Source organism: Rattus norvegicus, chromosome 2 (genome assembly GCF_036323735.1).
Source record: "Rattus norvegicus strain BN/NHsdMcwi chromosome 2, GRCr8, whole genome shotgun sequence".
Taxonomy (NCBI): domain Eukaryota; kingdom Metazoa; phylum Chordata; class Mammalia; order Rodentia; family Muridae; genus Rattus; species Rattus norvegicus.
In genome coordinates, this window is record NC_086020.1 from 24579250 (window position 1) to 24600296 (window position 21047).

Sequence of the window (21047 nt, forward strand, 5' to 3'; positions counted from 1 at the left end):
CCACATCAAACCAGATACACTCAAACTAATAGAAAAAAAAGTGGGGAAGAGTCTTGAACACATGGGCACTGGGAAAATTTCCTGAACAAAACACCAATGGCTTATGCTCTAAGATCAAGAATCGACAAATGGGATCTCAAAACTGCAAAGCTTCTGTAAGGCAAAGGACACTGCCATTAGGACAAAACGGCAACCAACAGATTGGGAAAAGTTCTTTAGCAATCCTACAACTGATAGAGGGCTAATGTCCAATATATATAAACAATTCAAGAAGTTAGACTCCAGAGAGCCAAATAACCCTATTAAAAATGGGGTACAGAGCTAAACAAAACATTCTCGGCTGAGGATTATGGAATGACCAAAAAGCACCTAAAGAAATGTTCAACATCCTTAGCCATCAGGGAAATGCAAATCAAAACAACCCTGAGATTTCACCTCACACCAGTGAGAATGGCTAAGATCAAAAACTCAGGTGACAGCAGATGCTGGCGAGGATGTGGAGAAAGAGGAACACTCCTCCATTGTTGGTGGGATTGCAGACTGGTACAACCAAATACACATTCTAATACCAATTTTTATCTTAGGGTTTACCACTGTGAACAGGCACCATGACCAAGGCTACTCTTATAAAGGACAGCATTTAATTGGGGTGACTTATAGTTTAGAGGTTCAGTCCATTATCATCAAGGTGGGAACATGGCAGCATCCAGGCAGACAGTTCAGGAGGAGCTAAGATTTCTACATCTTCATCCAAAGGCAAACAAGAGAAGACAAGTTCCTATGTAGTTAGGAGGAGGGTCTCAAAGCCCACCTCCACACTGACATACTTTCTCCAACAAAGCCACACCTACCTCATCAAGACCACACTTCCCTGGGCCAAGCACATTCAACCTACCACAACATACTACATCATCTATCTGTCTTGATTATATTATAGTTTATATTATACTTTTTTTAGTTGCCCCACATTTCTTGCATAGTCTGCTCTGCTTTTTGTTTTGTTTTCAGTGTTTTTTTTTTAAAGGTGATTGTCAGACTCATCAGCCATGATTACTTTACTAATAATACTCAAGGTAGAGGAAACTTTATAATACTACATTCTTAATGCTGTTCTGGGTTGTCTGTTATTTATCCTCTAAGAAATAAAATAGGGTCATTTGTTTTAAAGTCATTTGAAAAAAGATATAGACACATTTGTGCTTATAAATAAATACCAGAAACCTAGAAATATGTGCAGATTGGGGGAAAATGTAGAGATACACAAAGATATGAAGCAGGACTGCTCAAATAAGTTTATAGAAAGAATACTGTAAATCTTGACTGTTGTAGTAAGAATGGCAAAAATGTCAGCGCTCTTTATTCACCCACTTCTGTTCTTCCAGCCTTAGCTGTCATGTCCCTCTGACCTCTGAAACAGCTGATAATACATCAGATGACAGTAATAATAGCTAATACTTATTGATCCCATATTTTGTGCCAGAGACTATTGCAATGCTTTCTCTAAGTCCATTCATTGAATCTCTGAGCAATAGTACAGCTCAATGCTGTCAGCATGGACATTTTCTTAGGAAGAAATCTTTGCTGAGCTTTAGTAACACAAGTTACAGAGGATCCACATTCTTACTGTCTTGCTTTTGACTGTGTCTTTTACATTATGCTATATTATGTGAGGCTTGGCTTGGTCATTTCTTGCCCCCTTTTAATTTTTTAAAAATTATTACCAACATAAAATTATAAAACACATTCCAACTGTTTAAGGACCACAGTTTTTAATAATTGACATACCATAGAAGTTTAATCTCTTACATATCCAGAGTTTCTTTAAAGCTCCACAAAGTCTGAAAGTCTAAAGAATGTTGACTATGGGCTCCTGTAAAATTAGTGTGTGCGTGTGCGTGTGCGTGTGCGTGTGTGTGTGTGTGTGTGTGTGTGCATGCACGCATGTGCATGTGAATGCATGTATACACACACACGCACACACACATATACTTTTATATGTATGTATTTCTATATTTCCCCCTGTATTCCAAGAGAGGAGAAAGGGCACATGTATAATCAGGTTGAAGGGAAACAGAATTCAGTAGTATAGAAGCTCACTGTCGACATCCTGGGCCTTCTGATCCTCTGGTTCAGAGGACCTGAGCAGCCCCACTGCACTGCTCTGCCATGCAGTCACAGACAGCACAGCCATTCACAGCCACTCAGCTCACCATCGCAGGCAGGCTGTGCTCCACAGCTCACTGTCCTCATTGACTGTCCTCCAGTCCTGGCATCTGTAGTAAGCTGGGGTGTCAAAAGGCTGCACCCCTACGAGTAGCCTGTCCTGGCTGTCTCTAGGGTCTCTAGTCCTTGCCCATGATATTATGGCTCTAAGTGTTTTCATGTCTGCATCATGGTTTCTGCTGTCTACTTGTCCAACCTAACAGCCCAGCCCATGCTAAATGTGATGCACTTTTGTTTTCTTTCTCATTCGTCTTGCGTCTTTGTACTGTTGGGGAAATGTCCCTGTCCTCGCTCTTGAGGGTCTTAAACACTGAGTTCCTGTGAGGAAGGAACTGGCTCGCTCACTGAGAACTGTGCACACTGATCTTCGGACTTTCTGCTGACCGTCTCCTCATGGCCAGCCCTCCCTATCACCAGGGAGTCCACATCTGCCTTCTTCCGGTCAACAGGCTTGCTTCCTCAGGGCTTGGTAGCATTACTCTTCTAATACAAAATTTTAAAAGTTCCCTTCAAACTTATTTTTTCTTGAAGATTTAGCTTATCCAAACTTGAGTGAAGCTCATTGAACATTTGACAGCTGTCTTCTTTCTGTGCATGCTCACAGGGTCTTACATGCTCTGTCCCACATTGCCTGCACTGTGAGGAGGCCTTTGGTCTCCTGTGTATGTGGGGAGATTTAGCCTGGTCTTACTGTGTGGAAGACTGGTGACAGTGTCTCTGCTTAGGCATCAGAACCCAAGTGAGCTGCGAATATGTAACGAACACAACATGTTATTGAAGAATGACACCAGTGCCTTAGAATAATTGTCTCTAATCTAAAGGGATGTTCCCTTCAGAGATATCTCTCTTTATATTGTACTTCAGCGCTGTTTATGTGGTCAGAAAAAACACTGTGTGGTTTGTTTTACCTCTAGCTGTGCTTTTATCTATATATACATACTAGGTTCTCCTGCTTGTTACTTTAGAGTGTTACCGAGTACCAAATATCTTCTTATATCCATTCTGCTTGCTTGGCAAGTGCCAGGCTAAGATAGAGAGAGTGCTGGGAAGTGTGTTGGTTTCTGCTTGTGGGAATGCTGTTGTTATGTATCTGTTACAGTGGTGTGTCAACTTTGGCTACAGATGTGTGTATGTGTACTTGTGTCCAGTGTCTAGCCTCCCTGAGTCTCCCTCCCTGGGGTTCCAGTGTCTTAGTGTCTGTAGTTTCCTTGGTCTTCTAGCCACTCCCATACATGAATTAAAGGTTATAATTTGCTTATGAATTGTTCCTTTTGATGAGTAAAAATGCTTTCTATGCCCACTAATTCTTTCTGCTTTAACTTTTATTGTGTTAAAGCATCCAATTTGCTTCAGTTGAGTAACCTATCCGTTGTGTTTCTACAGTGAAAGAAATAATTATTTTATGGCTTCATCTATAAGCAGTGTTTAAGACCATGCTCACTAATGGCTCACTATGACTGGGCACCATATATTAGACCCTGATCTTAAAGATGAGTTATATGGGCATCTTTAGTACTCAGAGTCCGCCCCAGATGAAATGATTCTATAAGTGGATATTGTATATGTGATAGCACCATTGATTCATGGTCATCATCTATGGGGAATATTAAAATGAAGATTAGATGATTTATACAGTTACTCTTCTTTGTGCAACTTTTAGGAAGTAAGAAAGACAAGTACGGATTAAGTTGGCTTCTGTCGTTTCCTGCAGGAACTCGATACTCCTGCGTGGTGTAAAATGTCATGTGCTACTTCAGAATCTGGATACTTACTTATCTGTAAACGATAGAGCAGTTATTTAAGTAAAAAACACAATGTCACATAATAAACTCAGGTTTAGTTTGGCCAGCTCTCACTGAGCTTGTGCTCAGAATAAGTGCTGCTTTCACAAGAAAGAATAGTGGCCTGCCCTCTGAGGACAGTCTGCAGTTAGAAAGCAGGCTTGAAATATAATGTCAGTGCTACAGTACAGTATCGCCAGGGCTGCAGGAACCTTAAGGCCTGATTTGCTGTTTGCTGGTGTTTAGATCATGAAAGTCGGAAGGGGAAGAAAGACCATCAGATGAGGTGGGCAGTGAGATACGTGTGTGAGAGTAGATGCTGGGTGTTGTGGGGAAGGCACAGCAGCAGGGCAGTAGGGTAAAGTAGGGACTGAGGCTCTGGACAGGAGAGCGCACAGTATGAGGATGCCATAACGAACCCATTGCTGTCATTCATATATATATATATATGTATATATATGTATATATATACACACACACACAAACACACATATATATGTTTAATTTTCTATTTCAAAAATCTTTCATCCAGCCTTATTTCAGTGTTTCTCTAGAACTGTACTAAAGGAATTTGATCTGCTTATAAAAAGGAAATTCATACTCTTTAAGGATGAAGACTTACTTCTCAGCATGAGAATATCATAAAATGTGACACAGTGTATAAGGACGAGTCCAAAGCATTGTTCTAAGCATTTCAGGTGGCAGTCTGAGGGATGAGAACACACTCTCGCACCCAGCGTGACAGTTTCAGGCACAGCCTCCCTCTAGGTTAGGACTGGATGGGTCTCTTTTCATAAGGCCATCAGCGGTCTGTGTTGGGCTTCATAAGCATCACCGTGAGGAAGGAAGATCCAGGATTACTATAGATCACACTAACATAGAGTTAGAAAGAGAACCATTTGGTAAATTAAGTTTCAGACATTGTCCCACAAGAGTCTACTTTTAAAACAACTCATTATTACACTTAAAAGAAAATAAAAACCAAAGAACCGAAGCCTAATCTAACCAAACCAAAACAACAACAAAACCACTTTATTTCTGTGTTCTAAAAGGGAGAACCAATTATTGGTAGAGTTTCCTGTTTTCAGTTGGGTTTATTTTATTTTGTATAGATATGATCTATTTTTAGGATCTTTGTTAAAGTAATTTATAACTACCTTTTAAAGTATATACAGATTAAAAGGCTCTCTACAAAGTTATCCTGTATCTATGTGTTTTTATGTGCTAAACTATAGTGGTTGTTGATTGGGCTCTGTGAAGCAATTAACTAGTTTAAAACCCAGTAGCAGAGATAAGCAGTCACTCCACACTGAGAGAAAGGAGGGGCGCAAGCTTGCATGTGAGAGCAGGCTCAGTGGCTTAGTTACTGCTTTGGCTTGGAGTGAATGGAAACACGTATTTTTATTTACTAACTTATTTTCATCTTGTGCCTTTTTGTAAGCTGTCTTCTTTACCCCCTTAAACATTCTTGGGTTTCTGCTTATGTGTGCTAACTTTATTAAAGATAAAATGTTCTAAATACCTTTAAAAATATTCAGTGATAGAAATCTTCCAAGTTATGATAAAATGATTCTGTGTTTTGCTTTAAAAAGCCATTAAATTTCTGCTTGCTCATGTTCCTGATTTGTTGCGGGTAAAACTTGACATAGCTTATTCGTTCGTGCTTTCTTCAGACCCATGCTAGCAGTGCTATTTAAGGAGAGATTTGAGAACTGTTGGCTTCAAATTTTCTCCTTCGAGTTTAATATTTTGTATCTATCAAAAAAAAAAAAACATGTTTTTGAGGAGTTTGTTTGTTTGATTTTTTAAATGTCTTGTAGCTGTGGTCTTGCTGTGTGGCACAGCTGACCTTGAATTCCCAGCATCCTCTTGCTTAGCCTTCCTCAGTGCTCGGCTTTCGGACAGGGACTGCTGTCCACATCTTATGTCAGTCAGCTCAGGCGTAAATGAGTGTTATGGTTACCTTCTTGGGAGAAGATCAGTGTTGAAGTAAGGATGCCAGGGATTTAGTGCACGCTGTCAATACAGAGCTGTTCCTTCAGAGTTGTGGTTTGTTCAGACTTCTCAGAAGAACAGCTTCCGTAGCAGGGCTATGGGAGTATTTTTGGAACAAGTATGTCTTGGATTCTAAGACAAGATTACTCTACAATGGTGGAGTAAGCCAATGAAGACATTCTGCAGCAAACCACTGTTAGCAAGTACATGTACCATGGAGAGCTTACAGCGGGCACGTGTAGAGATGTATGCAAGTCGCCTTCCCACCCACATTCCCTTCAGTCACCCTAACCCACGATGATGACAAAGTTGTTGTGGTGATGTCATCGTCATCTTCGCTGCTGCTGCTGCCGCCGCTGCCGCCGCCGCCGCCATGGTTTAGGGTGACTGCAGGGAATGTAGGTGGGAAGGCCTGTATGTCTCAGGCTGATGTGGCAGAAACATAAGTGGAGTAACTATTGGGATCCAAGGACTGGCCGCCACTTGTGTGGGCTCCAGAAGAGGTAAAAGTCCAGTTCGCTACTGTTTCTCTTTGAACTGATGTGAGGGAAGAACTGTGGGATATTAGTTTAAGCCACCGCAACACTCAAACATTAGTCAGGTAGGAAGGGAACCAACCTAGTAAATGAAGGAAATAGACACTGTTCCAGTTCTGGACCGAGATCAGGGCCTGTTCACTCTGCAACAGGACATGAGGCCAAGTAGGCACCATCTGCATGGCAACAGGATGGTGCTTCCCGTTGTGTGTGCATGCGTGTGTGTGCATGCGTGTGCGTGTGTGTGCATGCGTGTGTGTGCATGCGTGTGTGTGTGTGTGTGCATGCATGTGTGTGCGTGTGTGTGCGTGCGTGTGCTCGTGCTTCCTGCCCTAGGGCTGAGGAGGAGTCTAGACAGGATTGGTGGGTCGTTCATTACCAGTCAGAGCGCCATTACTTTGTAGATGAGCAGAAGGGGGTTAAAGACCCAGCTGGCGGCTACAGAAAGAGATGCACTATGTGGCATCTTCTTCCCTGTGAGCGCTGCCACTGCCCCTGCGAAATGAAGAAAACCGATTGGCCTGACCAAGATGCAAGGCCACTTGTAGAGCTATGACAGCAGATGGGCCACAGAAGCAAGTGGGGTTTAATATGGGATTTATTTTCATTTACTTAACCAGCAGATTGATTTAATGAAACTTATATAATTAGGAAATACATAGTCTACACCGGGTTAACATCAGTAAATTCCAGAGATCTTTAGAATTACGTTCCAAATGTCCTTTGAGTAATACTTTTCAGAAAGGAAGTAGTAATTTAGAGATGTAGGAGTCATTAAAACCATATACCTGCATCTACAGTAGCCACTTAGAACAAACTCCTAAGCTTAAAGCTCTCACTCCAGTGTTGTCTGCTTGCACTTGGTACACCGGAAGTGTAGGTTCTCTGCACTCAATCTGTGCCCATTTCACAGACATGGAATTCCTGTGTGAGCCTCCTGGCCAAGCACTGGCAGACACGCAAGGAGAAACGGACAAGCAGTAGTCGTGGTTTGAAGAGAGAATAAGGTCTGGAAACTAGAGAAAGTCAGAGACAAAGGCAGCAGATAGAAGAGAAGGTTGATGTTTTGTTAGTGGGAAATCCTTAAAACATGCTATTAGCATCCCCCTAGATACTGAAGGTGTGTAACATGGCTTACCTTGGCTCTAGCTAGGAAACTAAAATTTAAAACTAAACCATCCAACCATTTGTGAGTAGATTAAAAGTGTCTTTGCTGACATCTACGAGGCTAGCTATTGTTCTCATTTTATTTCACAATTCATCTACTCAGTATAATTTTGCTTTCTAGTTATTTCTATTAATCATCAAAATAAAATTGCATTCAGATTATTAAAAAGGTAGTGAACACCAACATTAGACCTTGCAGATACAAAGGTAATTCAACATAAAATTTATTGCTTTATAGTCTTTATTAGAGAAAAACGGAATAAAGTTAGATTAAGTTATATGAGATGTTTAAAAATGGACAACAAATTTTAACAAGTAGACTATTTTTTAAAAAATAGACGTATTAGTAAATAACATAGAAAAAAGCAAACTATAATCAATTTGTGGAAAGATAATGGAGGGAAGGATAATTTACTTCAGGGTTAAAACAAAAAACAAAAGACAAAGCCTGTTGAGCCAGTCCCCACTGGTGGGCAGTGTTTGAGGTGAGGGAGAGACAGGGCTGCTGGGTGCCCTGCAGTTGTGCAGTACATGACTTATCCGTACAGCAGAAACTGGATGTCTACAACATTTAGGCTCCAAACAGTGACGAGGGCCAAATCCAGACTCCCAACACCAGAGCCTAGAGAGGGACCAGGCCTCTTTTCCACTTTGAGAAATTTGATAATAATTTGTTTTGAAAGGGCAAAAAAATGTTTTGAAAGGGCAGATGTGATGCCCACATTTAAAAAACACAAACTAGCAAAAAACATGTCAGAAGAATGTAGTTGTCAAAGTCTCCTATCTACCAGCAAATAAAATTCACTACCTCCTTACCAAGAGTTCCTCTGACCACCCAACAGGGCTTACCTTGGACTACAGTGATGACTTAAGACAGCTATCAGGGTGGGATCGCTCCTGTTCTGTTCTCAGGAGAAAACCAAATGTCCATCAAGTGGAAATGAAAGTTTCTTTTCTTAGGCCTGATTTTTTTGAAAGTTGTTTTTTTGTTTTACAGGACTAGGCAGACATAGAAAGATTTCTTAATATAATAAAGCTATCTTCAGCAAGTAATCAGACTGGTTAAGTGTGTTTGAATTATAATTGGTAATACCAGACAGCTACCACCATCGTTTTGAGGTTTTCTGTAGAGTGCCTGTATATCCAGACTAGGAAGGCTGAGGCTGAGCACTGCCACCTAGTGGTGAGACGTCACTGCGCTGCCCTTGTTTGAGGAAGGCAGAAGAAGACCACATAGGATGAACTCCCTCACCCATTCTTTTAAGACCTGTTAGAAAGGGAGAACTCATATCCCCATCACCTCTTAAGGGTGCTACCTCTTACCTCATTCGCATTGGCAGCACATGCATCTGGGAAAAGACATAATCGAAATCATAGAGGCTTAAAATAGTAGCGATGACATAATAAAATCAATAATCCTGTTTATTTTAAACTCGTTTTAGTTTCTAAGTCATATCCCTGCTTTATTTTTTCATATTCTTAATATTTTTCTGTTCCACAAAATGTGGATTTTAGATCTTGATTCTTACTATGTATTTAGGACCTGGTTCCCTATCTTAGTAAATCAAAGGCACAATTACTGATGTATACAATCTTAATAAAAGCTGATTATTTTATGATAGAGCAAATCTTTTTAGTTTAATTTCTACGCTTTAAAAACCACTTAGAGGTATGTGGAACTCCTTCTCTCTACAGCATTCAAATAGCAAAACTAATGATTTGACAAAATGTGTTAAGATGCACATATCTGAAAAAATAAAGTGTATATGAAAGTAAGTAATTGAATCCAGCAGAAGACACTAAAACCACATGTTTACATCCAAATGGAAGTCTTCCTGATTCAGTTAGCTACAAGAAATACTGTAAAGTCATAGTGTGTGTTTTTCTTTCATTAAGAAAAGCTGCTATAAAAATCAACCCCAAGCACTGTATAATAAAGGATATCCCATGATACTCTAGTGAGAAGTCAGTACTGCCAGTGAGTTTAATCCTTTGTTGGAATTGTAATGTAATTATCCTGTTTATTCCTGTTACATAGCTATGCAAACTCCTACACATGTCTGGGATAGGCCCAGTTATAAGTTTCTGTTCATTCTTAGATCGTGGATTAAATTTGTCTCATGTGTTAGAAGTAAACATCAAACAAGTTTGTTCGAGAAATTAACTTTTTCCTTTGAGAAGCTGTAATCCACATAGCTTGATTCTTTACAGAGTTAATCTTTACATTATTTAGATTGATACTGTACACACTTCGTGTGGTATCAGTTGGAGGTTTAGTATCTGACACTACTTGCAGACCACTTAGTATACCTCTATGATATTAACAGGATAGCATTTGAGAGTGGACCAAATGGTGCCCTAGGCTGAGTCACATAGCATAACTTGCTAGTAAAGCCTAGCAAAAGTGAGTGACTAGTATGGCTTAGAGTAAAGTGCAGACCAGAGTGATCCAGTCTAGCACTTTGTACAGATCACAGTGATCTGGTCTAGCACTTTGTGCCTTGCTCAATTTCTACTTTTGTGTTCTTTTCGTATCTTTAAAAGAGGGCTGAAATTTTCTCTTACACCAAATAAGTAACTAACTGGGCCATGTGCCGTAACTCAGCTAGTTAGCAGGATCCTGGTGTTTCGGGTATCCTTATTGTGTGCAAAGCATGAGTATTGGAGGTGCAGAATCCCCATTCGTGCCTTTGTACAGGAATTTGCCTGTTTTGAAATGTAAGGAGAGTCCAGCAACAGTAAATGCCGGGCATGGCAGCAGACACCGTAATGCCAGCACTGGGGAGGCAGGAGGAGGACTGCAGCTATAAAGGGCAGCTTCCAGTGCATGCAGTGAGTTCTAGGCCAATCAGGGGTGTGTGTGTGTGCGCGCGCGCGTGCACATGTGTGTGTGAGAGAGACAGAGAGACAGAGAGAGAAAACACAAAAATAATAAACAGCCCTCTGAATCCATCAGGAGTCCCTGAAGTCTGGTCCAGGTTTGGTGTGTCCCATCACTGGGCTTTCAGAATCGCCAGCCCTGTCTTCTTGAGTGTGAGGGATCCACCCTGTTCCTTCCATTCTCCTTGGGTCAGGTCACAAACAGATATTCTCCTTTATTTGTTTTGTTTATTGTCTTTCTCCACTTGCTAGGAGTAAACCTTAAAGCAGTGGTTTTATTTCTGCTGCATTTGCTGCTGCATCCGCACTCAAAAGTCCTTGACTGGAGCGACAAACCCCGAAAGGGAGTATTTCCAGAACTTATAAAATAACTCTACAGTCAGAAAATATTATGGATTATTATGAAGATCCTTCAGGGAAAAACTAGCAAATGCCTATAGACAATGAGACAATGTAGTCTGGAGAAAAATAATCCGTCAAATACTTAACTATGTGTTTTACCTTTTTAATACTACATTCTTTACCTGCTGGTACAATAAACCTGTTTTATTTTCTCAATATTGGGAAAACCTACCAATATACTTTTTGGGCAAAAAGAATTGATGAAAAAATAGGTTTGAATTATACAGTCTCAAGGACAGAGGTCAAATCCTATTTCCTAGCTGTTGTTGATTGTAAATTTGTCCCTTCTAATGTCGTATTAAAATATTATACACATTTAGTTATATGGAAAATCAGTTTGCTTTCATTTTTAAAAGATGCTATAGAAAATGAAAGGAGGCAAGAGCTGGTAGGGCCGTGTCAGGCAGTAGTCAGTAGGTCTGTCTTATGCATGCCTGCCTCTGAGCATGCTCATGCAATCCATGAGAACCAGCAGCTTCCTCCTTTGTATTTGAGCCCTTGGCTGTAGTTACATAAGTAAACAATATGTCACACTTCTGCCTAGAGAGGGAACTGTGAAAATCATTGGTCTCAATGACCTCAAGTACTGTGGAATACACATTTTTTTTTAAGCCAGGAACTATGCACTAGAACACACTAAGATACCATATTGTCTATGGGCTGAGTACATGGGTGGATGCATAGGGTACACAGTAGGCAGAACAGCATGTACGTAACTGTGGGATAGCATGTAACTGTGGGAAGAGCATGTACATAACTGTGGGACAGCGTGTACCTAACTATGGGACCTACTTGGATTTTTTTTTTTTCACAGCAAAGCTGTTAAATATCAAACTGGTGTATCTTAAGGCTCCCTGGTGCTTTTGTAGTGCAATCATTGAGCATCTTCTCTTGCTACTGTTTCAGCTATTGCCAGCTCCAGTTACTGCTGTAATATAACGCAGACCTTCCTCTCTAGCTGGCCGTGCCGCTGCACTTGTTCCACGGCACCTTTGCTTACTGTCCTTACCCTCCATGGGCCACTGGCCACTCTTGACTCTCTGGGTCAGCTCTTTACACCCCATATCTCTGTAAGAGTGTGTGCTACAGTCTTTCTGCCCTGCTTATCCATGCTGTCACAGTTATTTAGGTCTAAATAAAATCCCATTGTGTGTATGGGCCTCATTCTCCGTATCCTTCATCGGTGACCATTTAGGTTGACTCTATCTCTCAGCTACTGTAAGCGACTGTGGACACCTCTCCACAATACCTGTATCTCCTCTGGGTCTATACATGGTAGCGAGCTTGCCCACTGCTGGATTGGTTCTGTCTCTGTTTTGATTTGTTTGTTTTCAGGACCTTGCACATGCTCTTCCATAGAGGTGGTACTAGTTTATGTCCCCATCTGGTCCGTTCTTGAGTATTTTTAGGACTTTAAATGTTTTGATGAAATCGAAAAATAAAATTGATAGTTACAGAACAGATTCATGTGTACCAATGTGTATAAAAAAAAACCATAGCCCTTATCTGATTACAAAGAATCTTAACCAAAGGTTTTATTTTTTCATATCCCTGTTTAATGAAATGCTAGGATTTCATGAAAACTTTATAAATTAAATAACTGAAATTTTTAATTTAATACTTTTAATCACTTGTATGAGACCAGTGTCTTCAAATCTAATTTTTCTTCAGTCTCCTACTTGCATTTTCATCTTCCCACCTTATACTTTATGTTTTGGGTAATGATTATAACATAGTAAAATGACTAAAATCTGGTTATCTGGAGGCAGAGAATTAATTTTACCTGCTTCTGACATATTTAAGTATAATCTGAAAGTCTTTCTCCCAGTCCCTGCGATCACCACACACAGACTTTTACCTGTTTGCATGTTCATTGCTAACGTTTGCCATTTCAGACGTCTGTACCGTAAATTAAGCATTGGTTTAAACTTTTATCATCTGTCACATTACTCTCAGCATTTAATATATATCAAATGTGTCATCTAATGAAAGATCCGTGTCTTCACGGAATTTCTACAGGCCTGCACAAGCCCCTGACACTGTTTATCACACTGTTAACCTCAGGGCACTTGTAGAGTGGCTATCAGCAGCTTTTGTCCCCAGGAGAGCAAAAGCAGCCACCCTGCAAGGCCTCACTCCTTCGTCCTGTGCCTTCTCTGTAATGATGTAGCTCTGTCTCTCCTTTATTCTTTGCAGAGTGCTGCAGCAGCTCCCAGCCCCGTGCTAGGAAACATGCCCCCAGGAGATGGCATGCCCGTAGGCCCCGTGCCACCAGGGTTCTTTCAGGTACTCAGAGTCTTGACTAGGAATGCTAAGGCAGAGGAACTCCTGCTGGGTGTGGTTTCGCGGTAATACGGCAGGGAGGCTGTCAGAGTTCCTTTAGCTGATTCGTAAGGTGACTGTGACGCTGTACAGCCAACTCTTGATTGCTCAGACTCCTTATTTATGACATTCCTTCCTCTGCTGTTATTGTTATGATTGATATCAAACCATTTCATTTGATCAAAAAAGAAAAGAAATCAAAGTGCGAATTAGACTAATAAGTTTGCCGTAGTAAACACTTTGTGAGAAAAGACATCTTTAATGTGAAAACACTCATTTTCAACTGTGTATTTCTGTGAACTAAGAATAATCAAGATTTGGCTGTATTTCCAAAAGTAGCCAAGTCATAATCTATTCACGTAATAAAAATTATAGTCTGTATCAAATATTTGAAATCACCTTTGTAGTTTTTAGCTGGAATATTTATTAATATAATTATATAAAATTTGAAGATCAGATTTTCAACTGTGTATTTATCATTTTAAAATTTTAGTATTTGCTCCTTTTAGCAATGACAGTAATGATTTTAGAGCTATAATACATCATTTTTTAATTTTATAGATCTTTACCTTAAATCTGATAGAAATCTAACCAAAACCAACATACCAATGTAAATTCTGAAGACTTCTTTCTTTGTGGTTGATTTTATAACACTGAGAAAATTAAGAATTCAGGAGTTAAGAATTAGTGGTGGGGACATTACGGTACTTAGTATCTAACACACTATCTTGTTAATATAGTATGCACCTATGAGCCAACTTGATATTTTGGTTTATATTTCAAAATCCTTGATAACCATTGGTTAGCAGTTCACACCATTATTAAGGTACTTACAGAGATGAAAATGCAGAGATTAAATTGTAAATAATTTTGCAAAATAGCCTCATAGAATTGAACGATCTCATTTGGAATCTCAAACAAGCCCTGCACGTGTAGGGAATGTTTGTTTGTCTGCTGCTCTTATTGTTATTGGAGTATGAAGGATGCCAGAGTCTTATTAGAGCTGCATTCTACCCTGAGACCCTACGGATAACTCTTGGTTATCAAACAATCACCTCGTAAGACAATGGTAGTGACAGCTAACACTGAATAACTGTTTTCTGTGTGTTACGCGTTACTGTAGTCTACATGCTTTACATAGGCTGCAGTTCCTGCAATAGCCAGCATCTAAGGTTTGGGTTGCTGGTTCTCACAGTGCAGATGGAGATACCAGAACAGATAAATGGTTTTCACAGGGAGTGACGGGGCAGGACTTTAAATCAAGACAGTCTCCATTGAAATTCCTCGGAGAGCTGTCCGGTCTGTGACGTGTTCTCAGGAGAGCTGACCGACTTGTGACGTGTCTCAGCTCATTTACTTTTGTTTTACACTCTTAGTTGTCCTGCTGAAGTGGGTAGGGGCAGGAGTGTGTTGGAGAGGTCTGTCTAGTGGACAGGAGCACACCAGCGGCACTGTTGGAAGAGAAGGTTGGTTGGGGAAGAAGCAAGATTTTGCACTAGAGCATTATATTCATTATATTATATTTATTACATTATATTGATGAAGTATACATTGTCTTCTTCATATTTTTCAGGGTTAAACCTCCCTTCCCTGCTTGCCCATTTTCTTGTAAGAGTAGTTAAAAAAAAAGCTTTGATTTTCTTTAAATTATTCTGATAGAATTCATGACTGGGTACCCCTAGATTCCAGATACTGTGATACTGTGACATCTAAACTCAGCACATACAGTGTACAGCTTTCTGAGGCTCTTTGTGTTAACAACACCAAAAAAAAAAAATCAACTTTAAAAATGAAAAAGTAAAGTGAAACGTTTTGTGGTGGCCAAGAAGGGAAAATGATTAAGTCCACCAGAGTTGGAGATGAGTAAGGGTTAGAAAAACTGCCCAGCAAAACAATCAGAGGAAAGGCACATCAGAAAGTGGGCTCATAGCCAAAGTATGCTACCAATGAAGCAAGCAGCGTTGATGTGTGCAGGGCACACACAGAAAGTGCAGGGAGGAGGCAAAGGGTCCTACACATGAAGTGGGGAAGAGCATGAGTCTGTTTGCCATGCTTATAGGATCCAGCAGATCGTAGAGAAAGGCAGTGGCCTGGTGGTGCAATTGATTCAGACTTCGAGCATCTGTGATAAACATGTTTATAACATCCCTGACATCAAGAAGCCCAGAGTGGTGAATCGAGAAAAGTGATTTAAGTATGGGAAAATTTGAAAATAGACATTAAATTTATAGAATGTACACTTGTAGCAAATTAGATCATCACACTCAGTCTTGGGAAAGGTATAGTGAGAAAAGCATTGTCAACATAGAAACTGTAATCAAAATTAATATTGTAAGATGAATGAGGAGCTAGGCAAAGGAAGCAGAGAGAAGGAAGAACAGTCCAGGAAAGAAATAATGACAGGAACCCAGAGGGGAAGGAGTAGAAACCTGGTGTTACAAGCCAGTTCTATCTTGACTAGTTACAAGGCGAATGGCTGGTGATGGCCTGCGAGGGCCTGAAGGTAGTCAGTCCAGGGTCTGAACCTAATCCTAAAGACCATGATGAGCTGTCAAGAGGAATATCTTTGCCTTTGCACCTTGAAGGGAAACACAATTTCAACAATATTAGCCAGAATTCAGTCACAGAAGCATATGTCTAAAAGTGGAGACTATTTAGGAAATAGAGCTCAAGAAAGAGTCTTTCTAACAAGATCTGGGACAGTAGGGTTAGAAAGAAACAAACAGTAATTATGTCTGAAAAGCCTCCGTTGATTGCCCAAATTAGGCACAAAAGAGAAAAAGTTGCAAGAACTAAGGAAGACACTGAGTTTCTATTTCGAATCTTTGAATAATTGCAATATCTTTATCAATGTAAAGGGAAATCGGAGATGGAAACATCTGTATACATGCAAGTTATTTCTGTTCATCCAAGAGGAATATTTCAGCTCACCTCAAAGACTTTCCCCAGTTTTTCAAAATTCACATACACCCAGGATTTTTGAATGTTTCTAAAATACTGAAAAGTTCAGTAAATACTGAAGAGCTGCTATGTCTCAGTGACACAGTGATGAGGCCAGCTGACGGGCTTCCTGACCAGCTAGTATTGGTTCTGCAGTATTTGACCTGTACTTCAGTATGAAGCCAGCCTAGACATGACACATGGAGGTAATGAACAGAGGCTGCCTTTCCTATGTAGCAGTGTGACAATAACCAGACGATGCAGGCATTTTCCCCTGAGAATGGTCCACTTCTAGAAGCTTTAGGAAAGAGAATCTTTTCTGAGTTCGCAGATGAAAACACCCCATGTTCAGCACAGCCAGTAAGGCAGGTTCTTTCTAGGAAAGGGCTACATTGCAAGCAACCATAGAAGGGCAGGCTGTGGCTCCTCCTGTGACTGCTTCCGGAAGGCTCGCTAGCAAGAGAGGGTTCTCTAAGAAGTGAGCCTAGACATGGACACCAGCACTCAGAGGAGCTCTTAGCAGCTTTCTTCCCTCTCAACTTCTTGTAGCAGCTGGATTCTGAAAGGCTTATCACTTCTCCTGCAATTTATAGTTAGGTAAAGTGTGAGAATACTTCATATTCCCAGGGAGAAATGCAAAACTTATTTGGGCATAGCAGGAATGAGAGTTGACCATAAAGAGATTAAAGTATTAGGATTAAATGAATAAAGTAAATAATTTATAATTAGCCTCGTAGGTTAAAACATAAGTAGTTTTGAACTGCACTCTATAATCATACTGTAAAAATTACACTGAAAATAGTCCTCCTAAACAGGCACATGTACTTCTTTTATTCCCATTTACACCAAGGAACAGCCCCCTCCTTCCCTCCCTCCCTCCCTCCTTTCCTCCCCTTCTCCCTCTCTCTCTTCCTCTCTCCACCCTCTTGGTATAACTTAAATTCACTAGCAAGTGACATTACTAAAATCTCTAAACTTAGGAGTTCAAAACAAATGCAACTAACTTTAACCCTAAAATCACTATCTGTGATTAATATTCCAGTCATTTATGAAAGATAGTCCTTAGATTGTTGCCTTTCATTTTGAGAGTTTGTAACCACATTATTAGTCACTTCCTTGTCATTGACAAAATACCTGGCAGGAGAGACCTGATAGAGGGGAAGTTTACTTTGGCTCACAGTTTGAGAGGAACCAGTCTAGCTCTGCAGGGAACATGGCAGCAGTGGTGGCCCAACCGTGGGGGTAGGTGCCTGCTATGTGTCTATTCACATCTTAGTGGATCAGGAATTAGGAATTAGAAACAACTGAACATGGCTATGTGTTTTATAATCCCCAAAGTCCCAGCAACCCATCTCTGTCAGTCAAACTGACTTCCTGACCTCATGACCCCCAAACAGTACCACCTCTGAGCACTGAACCTATGGGAAGCATTTCTGATCCAAGCCATAAATTTTGTTGTTATTTAAATGGGAATGTCTCTTACTTAGTAAGAGACCATTACATGAAATTAGTAGGGTTAGCTGGACATGTGAAAGAAAGTGTCAATGTAGTAAAATAAAGCCATCTAAAGTAAGACAGATACTTATTTACTAGAGTCTGTCAGAGGCGCGATTAGCCTAAGAAACCTCAGTGACACCTATAGTGAAACCAGTGGATGACTTCAGAGCCGTGTTCTTAAATCAAGACAACTGACTAATTGTTGCCAGAGGAAAGGCAATAGGACTGTCCAGCAGCCTTGTTTGGTTTTAGTAGAAAAAGATATAATAATACATCTCATGTGGCTTAATTCAACAGTTTCATGGTTTACTAAGAAATGTTAATTATAAATGGTGTCAACCTATGAATATATATTTTATATATGCACATTCATTCAAAAATAGACAAGGCATTAATGGCTGCAGCCTTATTGAAGTAGGCAGCAGTATTTCCTCAGACCATTTTAAGTAGTCTTCTCATTTATGTACAGTGGTCACAATAATCAAGTAGCCAGTGTGACTGAGATAAAGGAAGGACAGACGTGCTCTTGTTGTAAGATTAGTATTTATGCAGGGTGTAATAAAGATTCCCATGCCTCACAGTAATGTGTAGAGCATCAGGTGAAGGCCACGTCTTATTTCTGAGAGACTCTTGTAGTTTTTCTTCTTCCTGCTCTTTACTGCAGAAAACATCCACAATACAAACTGGACCTTACTAACCACTCTAGTAACCGGACATATCTTTTATTGAAAAGCATGATACAATCTTTTTTTTTTTTTTTTGGTCATCCTTTTATTTATTTTCTTTTTTTTTTATTAACTTGAGTATTTCTTATATACATTTCGAGTGTTATTCCCTTTCCCGGTTTCCGGGCAAACATCCCTCTCCCCCCTCCCCTCCTTTATGGGTGTTCCCCTCCCCATCCTCCCCCCGCTTGCCGCCCTCCCCCCCAACAATCTAGTTCACTGGGGGTTTCAGTCTTAGCAGGACCCAGGGCTTCCCCTTCCACTGGTGCTCTTACTAGGATATTCATTGCTACCTATGAGGTCAGAGTCCAGGGTCAGTCCATGTATAGTCTTTAGGTAGTGGCTTAGTCCCTGGAAGCTCTGGTTGCTTGGCATTGTTGTACATATGGGGTCTCGAGCCCCTTCAAGCTCTTCCAGTTCTTTCTCTGATTCCTTCAGCGGGGGTCCTATTCTCAATTCAGTGGTTTGCTGCTGGCATTCGCCTCTGTATTTGTTATATTCTGGCTGTGTCTCTCAGGAGCGATCTACATCCGGCTCCTGTCGGCCTGCACTTCTTTGCTTCATCCATCTTGTCTAATTGGATGACTGTATATGCATGGGCCACATGTGGGGCAGGCTCTGAATGGGTGTTCCTTCCAATATTCATCATACCTGAGCCTATAGCTAATGTAGGATTTACACTCGTAAATATTTGTTTAATTTGAATATAAACCAATATAGACTTGTTCATTTTTGCTGTGTATTATATTTTGCTACAGTTTTTTATCTTGATACATTTATTATAGTTGCTAAATCTTTAGCTTCCTTAACAGAAAGTGCTAAAAACTAGTAATATATTGATATTGGTTAGTAAAAGTAAGGTTTTTGGACTGATTACAGTTGTAAATATATGTAGACAGTAAGTGTACTCAGTAATTTAGTTTCAGTACCAGTGCTCATCCATAATTTTCATAGAAGTTGATCAGAACTCTGCTGTGCTAGAAGACATAGCCACAGGATTGCCAGTCGCTTTGCAGGACTGGGGCAGCAATGGTAAAGCTGCCATCTGGTGGCAATGTAACCATGTCTGCATGGTAGCATCTGCTTTCTAAAGACAGTCCAGCCGCAATGCACTGTAGCCAGCTGACCTGATGCTTTGACATAGTGGTAATGAGAAAGAATGAAAAGGGAGAGGGAGGGAGGGAAGGAAGGAGGGAAGGAGGGAAAAATAAAAGAAAGAAAAAGAAGAAAGATGGGTAGTAGGAAAATTTCTATATCTTTACAGGGTTATTGACTAGAAAAGGCTCAATATAGATCACATAAACCAACTGGGTGGGGAATTCAAAGTAAAACAAATTTGCCAATACTTTGGAAAAAATTAAAACATGAGCAAAACAAAGTTTTTCTCTTGAAACTGAAATTAGATTTTTTTTCCAAAATTTACTTTTTAAATTCACAGTATATCCCAATTTTCGCAGCCCTCCCTCCTTTTCTCCAAGTCTTGCCCCTGCAAATCTCCCCATTTCTTTCTCCCCTCCTCCTCAGAGATGGGAACCCCACCTTGGGCACCATCCCACTGTGGGATATCTAGTCCTAGCAGGACTAAACCCCTTCTCTCCCGTTTAGGCCCAGTAGACAGTCTAGTTAGGGAAAGGGGATTCAATGGCAGGCGACAGAGTCAGAGACAGCCCCCACTCCAATTGTTAGGGACCCACATGAAGACTAAGCTGTGCATCTGCTACAGATGTGCAGGGGGCCGAGGTCCAGCCCCTGCAAGCTCTTTGGTTGGTGGTTCAGTCTCTGTGAGCCCCCATGGGCCCAGGTTAGTAGATTCTGTAGGTCCTCTTGTGGTGTCCTTGACCCCTCTGGCTCCCTTCATTCTGTCCCCAACCCTTCCAGAAGACTCCCCAAGCTCTACCTGAAGTTTGGCTCTGGGTCTCAATATGTTTCTGTTTGTTGCTGGATGAAGCCTCTCAGGAGACAAGTTATGCTAGGCTCCTGTCTGCAAGCATAGCAGAGTGTCATTAATAGTGTCAGGGGACATCTCCCATGGGATGGGTCTCAAGTTGAGCCAGTCATTAACCAGTGGCTACTCCATTAATCTTGGCATCTCTGGGACTAGGTGGTGACCTGGGATGGGAGAAGTTACAGGGAGTCTATAGGAGTGACCGTAGCTGAGGTTCCTACCAGTGGGGGATACAGAGACTAAAGTACCCACCTTCTCTAGCCAGGCAGGACTTCCAGTAGAAGGAAAGGGACATCAACCTAGCCCCAAAACCTTCAACCCAACGTTTATTCTGCCCACAAGATGCACTGGAATTTAAGGAGAGAGAGAGAGAGAGAGAGAGAGAGAGAGAGAGAGAGAGAGAGAGAGAGAAAGAGAGAGAGAGAGAGAATATATAAATTCTTTAAAAAATAAAACATTTCAGAGAGCAGAAACTGAAATTTTTTTAAGAATTTTTTTCATTTCTTAATTTTTCTATGTGTGTTGGTGTATGTTTGCATGAGGATGTCAAATCCTGGAACAGGAGTAATAGACAGGTTTGAGCTGCCATGTGGGTGGTGGGAATTGAACTGAGATCCTTTAGAGGAGCAACCAG

The 21047-nt window shown here is 40.7% G+C and overlaps 1 protein-coding gene across 48 annotated transcripts in view; it reads left to right on the forward strand.

The window, feature by feature from the left end:
* Ssbp2 (single-stranded DNA binding protein 2) overlaps positions 1 to 21047 on the forward strand; it is a 288275-nt gene that overhangs the window by 193756 nt on the left and 73472 nt on the right. For 30 of the 48 annotated variants that reach the window (XM_063282020.1, XM_063282022.1, XM_039103448.2 and 27 more), the window contains one exon: positions 13181 to 13270. The exons of the other annotated variants lie outside the window; for them this stretch is intronic. In XM_063282020.1, coding sequence (XP_063138090.1) covers positions 13217 to 13270 — 54 coding nt within the window. In that variant the 5' untranslated portion in view covers positions 13181 to 13216. The remainder of the gene's footprint in view (positions 1 to 13180; positions 13271 to 21047) is intronic. 48 annotated transcript variants of the gene reach the window in all.